At 55.2% G+C, this 14,313-nt stretch overlaps 1 protein-coding gene across 1 annotated transcript in view; it reads left to right on the forward strand.

Moving 5' to 3' along the window:
• PHGDH (phosphoglycerate dehydrogenase) overlaps positions 1-13,055 on the forward strand; it is a gene marked incomplete at its 5' end in the record, with an annotated part of 31,740 nt that extends 18,685 nt beyond the window's left edge. Inside the window, 7 exons of the mRNA XM_079697287.1 lie at positions 3,055-3,187; positions 3,851-3,999; positions 5,568-5,720; positions 9,596-9,728; positions 10,940-11,070; positions 11,659-11,896; positions 12,750-13,055. Of these exons, the coding sequence (XP_079553413.1) occupies positions 3,055-3,187; positions 3,851-3,999; positions 5,568-5,720; positions 9,596-9,728; positions 10,940-11,070; positions 11,659-11,896; positions 12,750-12,904 (1,092 nt within the window). The 3' untranslated portion in view covers positions 12,905-13,055. The remainder of the gene's footprint in view (positions 1-3,054; positions 3,188-3,850; positions 4,000-5,567; positions 5,721-9,595; positions 9,729-10,939; positions 11,071-11,658; positions 11,897-12,749) is intronic.
• Between the last annotated feature and the right edge of the window lie 1,258 nt (positions 13,056-14,313).

The raw sequence follows: 14,313 nt of genomic DNA on the forward strand, positions 1-14,313 counted from the left end.
GCTCAGCCTCCCAAGGCCACCTTCTAGGACGGCAGCTCGGAGGTCACCCTGGAGCACCGCTTGAAAATCTAGGGCTCCTCTGCCGCCCCAACATCAGGAGTCCTGGGACAGGGTGAGGTGGGGCATCCCTTTATGCAGCTCCCCAAGTCTCCTCTCTAGGAATAATAGATGTGTGTAACCGCGAGTGCCCTGACTTCTGCACATGAGGACATCTGACCTATCCAGGATACATTAGGACCCGACTCAGGATTGGTCTCCCGGGCCTGATATCACCCTTTTTATCTCTGGCAACGTGGTCCCCTGATATAAGAACCCCAGCCCTTAGTTGAGCTCAGCTCCTGTCCGCCCTGGGTATTTTGAGTGAAAAATGAGAACAGGGTAGAATTCTTCCCCTGCAGTTGTCCGCAGATGAACGAGGTACTGTTTCTCTGTGAAAGAAAGCTGAGAGTCGGGGCCTGCTGACCACTGTGGCAGATGCTTATCCCTCCCCTTCCCCCCAACCCCACGCCGTCCACTTCCCTTTAGCCCCAGGCAGCTGCAGCGGGGGCACTGGGCCAGGCTTGGCCTGCAGGGCCCTTCCTCCCGGCAGCCCCGTGTTGATTCTTGGCTCCTAGGAGCCCAGAGCCAATAGAGTTGTGTGAACCCCCTCCATCGGGCTTGGCTGGGTGACCTCCGTTGGTGTCCCTGTCCTCTTCCCACTCCACATTAGGAAAAGCACATCTGGCTTAGAAATGAACGGGGCCGTTGTTCCAACCAGCCTCAGAGCCCACGGACAAAGAAGACTTGTGAGGACAAGGGCAGGATCCTCTCCCCTCCCCTGGGCGTTTCATTCTCCCCAAGAGGAAGGAGGAGGTTACATCTGAGGGAATGGCCATGTAGGGCTGAGGCGGTCCCGAGCTCACAAGCCTGTAGGGCGTCGGGGAGGAAGCCTCTTTCTCCCAAGCCTCTGCCGGAGGTCGGAGTGGGACCCACCTGGCGTTTGTCCCACAAGGCTGATGATGAAAAACATGATCCAAAAGTGACACCTCGTTCATAACTGTTTTCAGTTTCTTCTCTAGGAGTGTTGACTTGATATAGCAATCTTCTGTGCCATTATTTTCTAAAATAACTTGTACATTTCCCTAATTTCAAAAGAAATTCATGATCAGTGGGGGAAAGTTAAACGTAGCGTAGGAAAGCATAAAGGAGAAAAATTAACCCTACCACCCACAGATGACCACTGTTGAAGTTCTTTCTGTTTGTTTTTGTTTAATCCTGGGCCAACTCTGAACATTTTCTCAGGGCCAAGGGAGCTTTCTTTTCATGGAATGTTGAATTGTTGGAAGTCAGAGCAGGGGGTGACTTTGAAATCATCCACCTGCTTCTTTACGTAGAGTTGAGGACCCAGGTCTGGAGGCACTGACTTGCACCTTGACACACAGTCGACAGTGACTGAGGCAGGACTCAGGTCCAGCTCCTGGTTCACTGGTTCAGAGGCCGTATCCTGGGTCCTGCCAGCCTGCCCAGCTCAGTCGGCTGTCCGGCCTTCTGGAGGACACCCATGCCTTTGAGACATGGATCAAGCCCATGGAGAGAGCCCTGGGAAGACTTCCTGGGCAGACCAGGCAGAAAGTGGGTAGGTCTTTGCTGTTGCAAGAGGTGGATGCTTCTCACCTGGTTGCACATGCATCCCTGCTGCTTGTGCTGCCTTGGCAACCTTTAAAGAATTGTCCCTGCTGAGAGGTGTGTGGCTGACACCCAAGATTCCTTCTGATGTGGGAGAGATGTTTCCATCTCATTCTACTCCTGTTTTCTCAGGTGGGACTGTGGGCTGCTCACCCCACCCCTGATTACAGGGTAGGCATTAGGAGTGCAGGCCCTGGAGTCAGAATACTTGTGTCCAAGCTCTACCACTTGCTACTCTTATGACCTTGGCTGAATCATTTAACCTCCACCTTAGTTTCCTCCTATGTAAAACAGGGAAATAATAGTACCTAAGGAGGTTTGAGACACAGTGAATGCTAAAGATGTTTGCCATTACAAGCTATGAGTCTGTGTCTTTTCTTCCTTCTCCTGAGCTTTGTCTTCCCCAACTTTCCCTCTTCCCATCAATATGTGATGACCTTTAGCTGATTTCATAGGGTTGATGAAGTTTACACCCCCGAGTTTCTTGTCTGTCCCCACCTCCCAGGAGTCAAACTTCCCTCCTTCTCCGCAGCCTCAGGGAGGTCCCTCTGCTTTGGGGGCCCACCCCCTCCCCGGCCAGCCCAGACCAGGCTTCTTTCTGGGTCCTCCCCACCCACAGTGCCTTTATGTCTCACTTTCCTCCTCTTGATGTCCTTCCCCACCCCAGTCAAACCTGCCTTGTTGAAAGAATTTGTCATTAGTCATTTATACCTCTCTGCACGATTAGTCACCAAGTTATGCCTTCCAAAACGAGATGCACTTTAAGTCTTGTTAAAAGAAACTTCAAGAGAGGGGACCATACTCTCCCCGCTGGTGTCAGCACTGGTGTTTCACCCTCTTCCCCAGTGGCGAGTCCCGTCTCCTTGGTAACGCGCTCAGCACCACCACTGCCCTCCTCCCTCATCTCTTCCTCACTCTGTTGAAGTGGGCGGTGCACCTGCCTCTGTCTTCTGGCCTGTGGGGCCTCCGGCTGCAGCCAGCTTCTCCCCCATTTCCCTCGTGCCCTCTGACCGCGTCACTGCTTCCCGCAGGATCATCCTGCCTCACGTGGGCTCCCCACATTCCAAGGGTGTCTGAGCTCCACTGGTCCAACCGCACACCAGCTGTTCCTGCACCCGTTCGTGGTTCAGAGCTTGGAGGTGGGCGAACCTGCCTTTGAACTCTGGCGCCGCCCCCTCCAGTGTGTAAGCTCCACTTCCTTCAGCTCTAATGAAGGAAGAAGAATAGTGCCAACCCGGTTGTATTGTCGTGAGAGGTAGACAGGTGTTGGGGAAGGCTTAACTGTAGTGCAGGGCATAGGGTCAGTGCTCCATAAACGGTTGCCGTGACTAATAATACCAGTGCTAATAATGAACAGTGATACTTACTCTCCCTCTCTGACTTCCCCAGACCATAGGGTATGACCCCATCATTTTGCCAGAGGTCTCGGCCTCCTTTGGTGTGCAGCAGGTGCCCTTGGAGGAGATCTGGCCTCTCTGTGACTTTATCACTGTGCACACACCTCTCCTGCCTTCCACCACAGGTAGGTGTGCCCCTACCTTGTGGGTTGGCCACAGAAGCCACAGACCAGATAAGGGTGGGCCCTCAGTCTGGCCTTTCCGCCTATGCTGGGGACCAGCTGTGGCGGTGGCCCATCCAGATCCTGTGAGCATGGAGCATGGTGATGTTTTGTTACACGGCCTTGCATCAGACCGAGGAGGGGTGAGTTAGCTGGAAATGCACAAGGTCTGGGTGGGCTGGGTCAACATGTAGGACCAGCGAACCCATGAGTACTTCCTGGGACCACTGCAGGAAGCACTAATATCTCGGGAATATTTGGGATGTTTCTAAACTGGGTCTGGTCCAAATCCATGACAAGGACTCCTGCCCCAGAGCATCTGAGAAGGGAGCAGTGACCTTTCGTGGTCCCCCAGAAAGGAGGTGTGTGGGGAAGAGCTGGTGGGAGGGAGAGAGGGCCTTTGGAGCCGGTGCAGTTGCCATGGAGCCAGTGCGGTTGCCATGGAGCCAGTGCGGTTGCCATGGAGCCGGGGTGGTTGCCATGGAGCCGGGGTGGTTGCCATGGAGGTGGTGCGGTTGCCACGGAGCCGGTGCAGTTGCCATGGAGCTGGTGTGGTTGCCAGTGCAGTGGGGAGAGCACGGGGAACCCCACACCAGTGCCGCAGGAAATCTCCTCCGTCCGTTCCAGGCCTGCTGAACGACAGCACCTTTGCCCAGTGCAAGAAGGGGGTGCGTGTGGTGAACTGTGCTCGTGGAGGGATTGTGGACGAAGGCGCCCTGCTCCGGGCCCTGCAGTCGGGTCGGTGTGCTGGAGCTGCGCTGGACGTTTTCACAGAGGTGAGTCCCTTCTCAGTGTCGGTGGGGAGGGGAGACCAGAGCAGAGGGACTTGGGCTGCAAGCCCAGCTGTGCCAAGACCTTGAGCTTCCTGTCTCTAGCGGGAGAAATTGTGTTGCCAAAAGTAACACGTCTGTGGTTTGAGGAGCCCAGTGCAGAGCCTGGTACAGAGGCAGCCGTGCTGTCTTCTGCAAAACTCAGAGTTTATATAGGACCCATTCCTGGGCTCAGGCTCCTGAACGGCTACCCTATTGATAAGTTCAGAGGAAGACACAGCAGCAGATCAGTTCTGAGGTGGAGGATTTGGGGCAGGCAGAGAGGGGTTTAAGGTATTGATACAGATCTCTGGTGAAATGAACCCCACTGCCAAGAAGACATTGCACCCAGTGTCTGTTGGCTTTCCTTTCCCTTCCTCTCTTCCCGCAGAGGGAAGGAAGCTGAGGATACTGGTTAGATGTGTTCCCCTGGTCCCAGAGGCTGCTGTCCCTAGGTCTCTGTGCAGAAGCAGAGATATAGCATCTGCTCACCCACTGCCCCCATCCTGCCCGCGCATCCAATAGCATTTCCACTTGAATCCTGTCCACCTCTCTTAAAAATCCCACCTCAGCGTCGGAGATCGGGGAAAAATCACGGGCTTTGGATTAGGCAGTGGGGGTTTGCTGGTTACCAGCTTTGTGGCCTTGGCAAGACCCTGGCCCTCTGACCTCCTGTAGCACTCAGTGTCTGTTCCCTGCCCAGGGCACAGCATGTGTTGGGTTTGTGGTCCTGGCCATCTCTCTCAGCTACATCGCCAGCTCCTTGAAAGCAAGGGTGTGCCTGACCCCTGTTTATATCGCCATCTCCCTAACACAGCACCTTCCCCCTGCTCTCTTTGGCCTCCCCATGGCACTTACTACTCTGCAGCCGGCACTCACAGACCTATGTGGCCAAATCCCGTGGGAGCCGATAGAGTCCTGGGGAGAATGACCGGAAGAGAGGAGGCCTAAGTAACATGTCCAAGGCCCCTACATTGTGCCCGGTGAGCAGAAGGGGTGGAAGGGGCACTGGAGGGTGGGGTAGGGGTGGCCAGGTGGGCCACCTGTCCTGGTGAGAGCCAGGATACAACACCCATGCGGAATGCCCACAAAGAGCCTGCCTCTGTGCTAAGAGCTGACAGTAAGTGCTGACGGGTGGACTGGACTTGGGGCAGGTGTTAGAGGGGAAAAACCAATATCAGCTATAACAGCCACCACTGGTTGAGAACCTCCTTTATTACTGCATAATCTCCATAATAGTGTTAGGAGATAGGTAGTAGTAACCCATTTTATAGATAGGGAAACTGAGGCTCAGAGAGATGGAGATTTGCCCAAAAGCACATAGGTAGTAAGTGGTGGAGCTGAGACTGGAATCCAGTCTACAGCTCTGTCTACTCTGCTGTGATGGAACATTCATGAGGAAGACGGTTATTATTGAGTCCAGTGACCACCCAGACAAAATGGAAGTAGGAGGCAGTATCACCCCTGCCCTCTTCCCCTCCAACGCCCTGGGGCCAACTGTAGCAGCCCACCCAGAGATGTCTCTTTCTGGGCAGGAGCCACCCCGGGACCGGGCCTTGGTGGACCACGAGAACGTCATCAGCTGCCCCCACCTGGGCGCCAGCACCAAGGAGGCCCAGAGCCGCTGCGGGGAGGAGATTGCCATCCAGTTCGTGGACATGGTGAAGGGGAAATCTCTGACGGGAGTCGTAAGTATGCCACGTGGGGCTGGGCCCGGAGGTCAGAGGGAGGAGTTGCAGAAGGGCGTGTTGTTGCTGGGACCAGATTCAGCCCTGGGAGCCGAAGATAAGGGACTGTACTTGAGCCAGTGCTCTGGGTGGGGTGGCAGGAGCTGCCCCTGCTTAGCCTTGAGAGCTGAGGCCCAGCAGCAAGGAGCCAGCTTAGCTTGTTTATGTTGTAGGCTCACTGCTGAGATTGTGGTTTTTCCCAGTGCCCTGCCTCTGCAGAAAGGCTCCTTTGTCCTCCACAGGCCTTGGGAGAGAAGGAGTGTGGCTGGCATGATGGCAGGATGCCCGAGGTAGGGGCAGGTGGGGGACGGCCTGTGGAGAAAGCCCTGAGAGGACATTCTCACCTCGTAACCCCGAGGGCTCGCCTTTCATCCCATCTCTCTTAGAACCCTGGGCAGGTACGCCCTGCCCAGAAGCCTGCACCCATCTTCCCCATAGGAACCCTCCAAGCCAGCTGACCCCCTTTCTCTCCCCAAATCATGGTTTCTTGACTGCGCTCACAGTGGGCCCTTCCTGGCATGTGTTCCTCTTCCAAGCTGAACCTGACTTATACTTCAAGTCCTGTCTCATTCACTCAGTCTCCAGATGGTCCCTAAGCTCCAGTGGGTACCAGGTACTGTCAGAGCCCTTTGGGGACATGGAGGTGAGTACGGAAGGCATAGCTGTCCATCAAGGGGCTCGCACGCCACCTGCCCCTTCACGAAGACTTGCTTGGCCTTCCTAGCTCCATCCCGACCCTTTTGCAGTGAGCCACCTTCTCTCCTATTATTGAGGTTTCATGAGTTTATATCTTAGTTCTTAATTAAATTCTAAGTTCTCAGAGGACAAACAACAACAACAAAAAACACCACCAAAACCAAAAGCATGTAAGCTTCTCTGCAGTTCATGTGGCTCTGCCTGGAGCATTTAACCAATAACGAATGAGAGTTGGGGCGTGGCTGGGGGGTAGTCCCTGACCCTCCTGGCTGACCCTCAACACAGGCGTTTTCGCTTCTGAGGACAGAACTGCGGCAGGAGAGACACAGGATGCTTTGTTCAACCCTGCCGGCCCTGGTTCAAGAGCCCAGGCCACTGTGGCCTCTACACCCTGAGAAAGTAAAGGAGCCCACTGCTGTCCCATAGGAGGGCTCCTCGGGGGCAGCCATCACAGGTGCGACGGGCAGGCTGGGACAGCCTGGCAGTGGCCACAGCTCGGTGGTCACCAAAGACACGTACCCATCCATGTCTGCACCCTCTCTCTGCGCTGTGTCTGTGGGCTTCTCAAGACAGGGCATGCTTTCTCACTCCCTTTGCATGCCGTGGGCTTCTGAGCGGTTCCTTCCTCCCCTGTGAGGCTGGTGGGGACCCAGGCGAGGTTTGGACCACCGTGACCATTGCCACCCAGTCTGGGCTGGGCTTTTCTTTTTTCTGTCCACTCACAAGGCAGGGTACAGGCCTCAGCGGTGCAGCCCTTATGAGTTATTCAGGGAGTGGTGGCATTCCAGGCCTTTTCATGACGGGGACTCAACACCAGCTCCATCAAATGGGCCCACAAAATGTCCCCTTCTTACTTAAGAGGTCACATCTCCTAGTCAAATTGTTAAACTTAGGCAAATTGAACTCTCCAGCCACAACGGCTGGTGGGGTAGAGTAGGCATTTGTAAGAAAGACACGTTTGTCACATGGGAAACTCCTCTGTCCCTCATTCTTTACCGGGTCCTCTCCAGTTTAGTTCTGCTCTGACGTGAGGCACAGACTAGCGTTAGGGTCAGGTTGGTGCCCCAGTGCATTGGCTCTTCCTGGAGCCTCCCACTCATCTTCTAGAGAAGACAGACGCTCCTTTTACTCAGCAGACCTGGGGGAAGCACCGCCCTGGCTTGTGCAGGCACCTGACCAAGCGTGGCGCCTGCCTTTGGGGCTTCTCAGTTGAGCACTTTCCTGCTGCCTGCTGCAGGCTTTCACACCCCAGCTGTGGCCTGGCCCTTCAGTCCTCCCCCTGCAGCTCTGGGACTCACTGCCCTTTCTGTGCCCTTGGGAGAGGATCAAAGGGGGCCTGGCCGCAGGGTGCGATCACACCAGGATGCCCCTCACACAGAAGGGTCTGCTCGGGGGGGTCCCGCCTCCTTGGTTGTTTCTGTCATCACAAGTCTCTCTTCTTTAATTCTCTGCCAGTTGTATCTTTATGAAAACAGGAATAGAAGCGTCCACGTTTTCTTTTCATTACATCTTAGAGCTGCCTGATTGATTTGCATCCAACCCGGGTTTCTAATTAAATCCTTCTTAGATGGTTCTCTTTACAAGTTGCCTCAGCATAAGTGGCCAGATACTTAGCTCAGAGCCACAAGGTAGAATAGACATTTTGACACAGAACAAGCTGGTATTTGTTATCAAGCCCCTGCTGGGGGTCCAGCCAGCCAGACCATAGACTTAAAACGTCAGAAGATTACATGGCTTCTGCCTTCTTCAACTGCCTAGCAGGCCTGTGGTGGACTTCACAGGAGTCAACTTTTAAAGAGTGATAGGATCATCAAAAGTGTGTGAATCCAGGGAGTTCCCTGGTGGTCTAGTGTTTAGGATTCTGCGCTTGCACCGCCATGGCCTAGGTTCAGTCCCTTGTTGGCGAACTGAGATTCCACAAGCTGCGCGGCATGACCAAAAAAAAAAAAAAGGTATATAAATCCAGCCTTACAAATTGTGATATTTTGACAGAGTGTTTTGTGACAATGTAAAAACACATTTTAAAAAATCAACATGGAAAATAAAAATGAAGGCAAATTAGGAATGCCATCCCAGAGGGACACACCACTCTAGGTCCAAGTGATCTGTGACTCCCCGTATGTTTTTGTTTTTGTATTTTAATTTTTTTTAAATGTATTTATTTTATTTATTTAGTTTTGGCTGCGTTGGGTTTTTGTTGCTGTGCGTGGACTTTCTCTAGTTGCGGCGAGCGGGGGCTACTCTTCGTTGTGGTGCGCGGGCTTCTCACTGCGGTGGCTTCTCTTGTTGCGGAGCACGGGCTCTAGATGCGAGGGCTTCAGTAGTTGCGACACATGGGCTCAGTAGTTGTGGCACGTGGGCTCTAGAGCGCAGGTTCAGTAGTTGTGGCGCATGGGCTTAGTTGCTCCGCGGCCTATGGGATCTTCCCGGACCAGGGCTCGAACCCGTGTCCCCTGTGTGGGCAGGCGGATCCTTAACCACTGCGCCACCAGGGAAGCCCTCCCCATACGTTTTATGTCAAAGACCTATCTTCCTTCCCCAGCACAGGAGAAACAAGTCTCCGGTGGAGTGGGTTGGGGGCACTGGCACATGTTCAGAGAAGAGGGAGATGTCCTTCTCCCCATCTTCCCACTCCCTTCTGGCAGTTTGAAGTGGTCGTAGCCTTTTTAATTTATTTTTTATTTTTTTATTTTTTTGCGGTACATGGGCCTCTCACTGTTGTGGCCTTTCCTGTTGCGGAGCACAGGCTCTGGACGTGCAGGCTCAGTGGCCATGGCTCACGGGCCCAGCCGCTCCGCGGCATGTGGGATCTTCCCAGACCGGGGCACGAACCCGTGTCCCCTGCATCGGCAGGCGGACTCTCAACCACTGCGCCACCAGGGAAGCCCCTGGTCTTAGCCTTTTGTGCCCTTTTCTGGCTCTATAGCTCTCCTCAGCTATGGGAACAGGTTGTTGTCACGTTGTAGGTGGCTAATGGAGGTTGTCACTCCCCAGGCACCCAAAGCAAGCGTGGCCCCATGCCACCTGCTCTCCACATGGAGCTGAGTCTCAGCAGTAAGACCTTGTTTGGGAGCCGAGTTGGGCAGGTGTGCCCGGTCCCTTCCCTTCCTGACCTCTGCCCTGCTCCCGTTTCTCTGCAGGTAAACGCCCAGGCCCTTACCAGTGCCTTCTCTCCACACACCAAGCCTTGGATTGGTCTGGCAGAAGCTCTTGGGGCACTGATGCAAGCCTGGGCTGGGTCCCCCACAGGGACCATCCAGGTGGTAACACAGGGTGAGCCGGGAACTCTGCAGAGGGAGAGGGAAGAGGGGCGTGGACTCGACACCCACCGGGTGTGTCTGCTGCAGGCCACAGACCAGTGAGGGACTCAGAGGTGACCCCGCTCTTGTGACCGCGTTTCACGTTTGGTCTGAGTATGGCTTGCTTGCTACTGAGGAGGATGGGTACAAAAAGTTATTGGGAGATATACTTAATTTTCGTAAATCACGTTTATGCAGTCTTTTTAAGACGTGCATGTTTGGAGTACAAGAGGGACCTCCGTAAGATTTGGAATTTCACATGAGAGGCAGTAGGGTTGGTGGAGGGGGTCCGGGTGAAGCAACAGCACATTTTATTCTGGTTTTGACCCTGTTGCTTACCTGCTGTGGGACTTTCCCTTTTCTGAGCTGTGAGTTCTTCACCTGTAAAGTGAAAGCCGGGGCGGGTATGTCAGGCGAGGCAGGTGGTGAGGACATTTGTGCTCTGTGACATCCTCAGGTGGGCCCTCGGGCAGGCTGATGCCCGCAGGGGCATTTGCTTCTCCGGGGAGTGGGGATGGGAGCAGCACCGGCTGTCTGCCCCTCCGCAGGCTCTGGCCGCCTTTGCAGTGGGTCCAGCCCTGTGCAGGCGTGCTTGAGAGACCGGGGAGGGCCCCAGTCCCCTGAACCCTGCAGGGGCTTGTCCTCCCCGTTGACCATCTCACTTGGGGAGAGACTGGAGTGGAGGCAGGTAGACCCTGAGCATTGCCCGTACCAGGCAGGGGCCGAGCCAGGGGCCTCACTGGCCGGGGTGCCGAGGCCTCAAGGAGACAAGACAGGGAAGCGGGCCCAGCTGCTTTAGTCGCCCCTTTCTGCTTCCATTTCCTGAGGCCGGCAAGGGCATGAGTGCCGGGTAGGGATGAGGGTAGGATATTTTTCAAGTGTCCCTTTGGGGAATGACGGACAGGCCAGGGGCAGGTGTGCGGAGCAGCAGAGTTAGGCTGGGCTCTGGAGAAGAGCTTCTTAAACTGGTGTAGAACATCCCCGGTGTCCTGGCCTGGACCCCCCGTGTGTCCCTCACCCCGGCCACCTCTCTGCCTGCAGAGGAAAGCAGAACTGCCTGGCAGGCTGGAGCTGGGCCCCCAGGTCAGAGGAGCCGTGACCCAGAGCTCGGGGCCAGTGATGTGCTGCCCACTCCCTTGTAGTTCTACACACAGTGGCCTTACGGCGGCTTCTCTGGGTCCCCAGGATTGTCCCTGAAGAACTCTGGGAGCTGCCTGACCCCCGCCGTCATCGTTGGCCTCCTGAAGGATGCTTCCCGTCAGACGGAGGTGAACCTGGTGAACGCCAAGCTGCTGGTGAAAGAGGCCGGCCTCAATGTGCGCACCCCACCCCACCCCTCCCCTCCATCCCCTCCAGCCCGGGTCAGCGCTGCTTTTCTCGCCTGCGTTCTGAGCACCTTGCAGCTCTGCTCCCCGAGCGGGAGCCCTGGGCGCCAGTCCTGCAGGTGACAGTGTCTGCCTGTGAGAAGCAGCTGTGATCTCTTCACTTGCAGAGTGCAGATACCACTGGCCCCGAGCATCGCTACGAGTGAACTAATACTCGTGAAAGTGCTTTGTGTATAAGTGCTGTGTGAGTGGGAGGGGCAGCAGTAGCCCCACTTCACAGCTGAGGAAATCGAGGAGCCCAGCTGGGAGCTGGGAGCTAGCCCGGCGTGCTCGGCCCCTGATTCTCCAACCAGTGCTCCTTTACCACGGCACCCGGGGTCCTGGTTAGTGTGCAGACTCCGTGAGCTCACCGCACATCCTCTTAGCCTCTGCCGCCCCTCGTGGCTTCCCCATCTGCCCTCTCTTCCCAGCCCTGAATTGCTGAGAGTGGCATGGCAGCAGGGCTGAAGCCCTATAAACTGGCGATTAGGCCTAGGAAGGGGGCGGGCGTCACTGTGCCTTTTTGCCTTCTCTCTGCAGGTAACCACTTCCCACAGCCCTGCCGCACCAGGAGAGCAGGGCTGCGGGGAATGCCTCCTGACCGTGGCCCTGGCAGGTGCCCCCTACCAGGCCGTGGGCTGGGTCCAGGGCACCACGCCTGTGCTGCAGGCACTCAACGGAGCTGTCTTCAGACCAGAGGTGCCTCTCCACCGGGGCCTGCCTCTGCTCATGTTCAGGACTCACCCCTCCAACCCTGCCATGCTGCCGACCATGATTGGTGAGGAGGGACCTGTAGTGCCGGCCGGTGCCCTTGAGGCAGCGGTGGGTGTGTGTTGAGGGCTCTGTCCTGGGACTGGGCTCCGTGGACTTTTGCCTCCCTCAGCCCCTCTCCACGCCTGCCGGCATCACTGGATCTGCAGCAGGTTCCAGAACATTTGGGGAGCCGGTATGGAGTTCTGAGGTTAAGTGCCTTATCTAAGGTCGTGGAGCGGTGCGTCAGGGGTAGGGCCCCAGAGCCCCTATTGTTAGGCAGGTGCTCAGGACACAGCAAGGACACAGTTGAGAACTGCCTGTAGAGCTGTATCCCAGGAGCTCAGAATTAAGTTGCAGGTTTCCTTCTGACCGCAGGCCCGGTGGTGGCCAGCCTGATCCAACAAAGCATGTCAGGGCAACCCCTCCAGATGTCATGGGCATCTTGGATCTGCTCCTGTCCCCTGGCACTCGGGCTACTGGGAGTTCTGGAGCACTTCCAAGTATGGCAGAGAGTGAGTGTGTCCACAGGCCTCCAAGGGCCTAATTTCACTATCGTTGCCAGCTGCCCAGGGGAACTTTCCCCTGCTTTTCCCCCTTGCTGATGGATAAAACTGGCAGCCAGCAAGTCCAACTCTGGCTCTTTGTGGCTGGTCTTCCCTCCCCTGCCTTGCCTGATGGCCAGGGTGTTCCTAAAGCCTGCAGAATAGTGAGGGACCTGGGCAGAGCCCTTTGTTCCCTGTCTCAGAGCTTTGATTCTGAGACCATCACCCCCGTTGCAACATTGAACTTGGGAACTCAAGGCTTGTGAGCCTGCTCCCAGCCTCTTTCTTCTCCTTCCCCCAAGCCCTGTGCCAATCAGGGGTTTCTTCTACTTCCAGGCCTCCTGGCAGAGTCGGAGGTGCAGCTGCTGTCCTACCAGACCTCTATGGTGTCAGATGGGGAGACCTGGCACGTCATGGGCATCTCCTCCCTGCTGCCCAGCCTGGAGCCCTGGAAGCAGCACACGACCGAGGCTTTCCAGTTCCACTTCTAACCTTGGGCTCACTTGTCCCAGCCTCGTGGGATTTTCTGAAGAAACACACCCACTGGGAGAGGAGAGCCACATTCCTGGGGCTGACACTGCTTGTGTCTCATCTGACCCCTGTCGTACAGCAATAACCACCCAATAAAGAGCCTACCCCGTACTCTCCGGGCACCTTTGTGTTGTCATTACCCTGAAGAGCCACCAGAGGGCATCCGCAGGCAGCCGTGGGGCTGGGCTTTTGTTGCAGGAGGGTAGGACATGTAAAGGGAGATCCAGATGGGCGGACTGCACGCCTGCCTGTGGGTACTCTGAAGAGGACCCCCTCTCCTGTCTCTCAAGTTTTTAAGAGGCATTTTTACAGGAACAAAACTCAAGGTATTTGAGCAAATTCCTATGCTATTTCAGATATCCCTTCCATCTGGGAATTTAGATGCACATTGAAAATATAATTCAACAAACATGTACAGCATTATGTGCCAGGCACTGGGTTAGATGCTCTGCCTAGGAGGAGGAGGATTAAAGCTCAGACTGCTCCCATAGAAGTCTCCATCTGCTGGGGGGACAGCACACAGAGGTCACTGGAAGCAGTGAGGAAAGTGCCACAACAGGTGTATATGAATTCTGTTGAGAGCAGAGGAGGAAGTAATTGGAGCTGTGGAGGGTGGTTCCCAGGAGATGTTTGGAAAGATTTCATAAGGGGAAAAAAGTGTGAGTAAAGGCACAGGGCCTGAGGCTGTTTGATGAGTTCACAAAGCCAGCTCAGTATGGGTTGGGCAGTATATTACTTGATGTATTTTTTTTAAAGATGATTTTCACAAAACATGGCAGAATGGTACTCCTGCACCCTAAGGGTTTCACCTTTTGAGGGTTTTTTACTCCATCTGTAGGGGATGATCCATTCCTACCTTGTGCCCAGCAGCATCTGTTTTGGAGACAAGGCAGGCTAAGAAGGCCCGGCACTGGGCAGCTGATTGACAGTGGCAGGAGCAAACCCAACACTGTGGCCTCAGAGCTGTGACTGAACCAAAGGTCGGTAGAAGCTCCACCAGTAACCGCTTGCTGTGCTGACCTCTGCTGTGAGCTCATAACATGTATTAGGGCCTTGCAGTAGCAGACCTGGAAGGGGATGGGCCTGAACTCGAACAGCAGGGTGGCTTTGAGCTGCTTTGACCTTGAGCACAGTGCTTAATTCCCCTAAGCCTTTGTTCCTTCATCAGTAAGAGGGATAATGATGCCTCTCAGGATTGAATGGCTTAAAAAAGTGTATGGGAAGTGCCCGAGCTACTTGGTTTCTTCATCCCTATGTCTTTCTTTAAGAGCAGACAACCAGGTCTCAGTCGCTGACATAGAACCCCGTGCACCAAACGGCCCTCCCTTTGCCTTTGTGGTAATGTTCTGCCAAATCTGGACACGGGGTG

Source organism: Hyperoodon ampullatus, assembly GCF_949752795.1.
Source record: "Hyperoodon ampullatus genome assembly, chromosome: 2".
Taxonomy (NCBI): Eukaryota; Metazoa; Chordata; class Mammalia; order Artiodactyla; family Ziphiidae; genus Hyperoodon; species Hyperoodon ampullatus.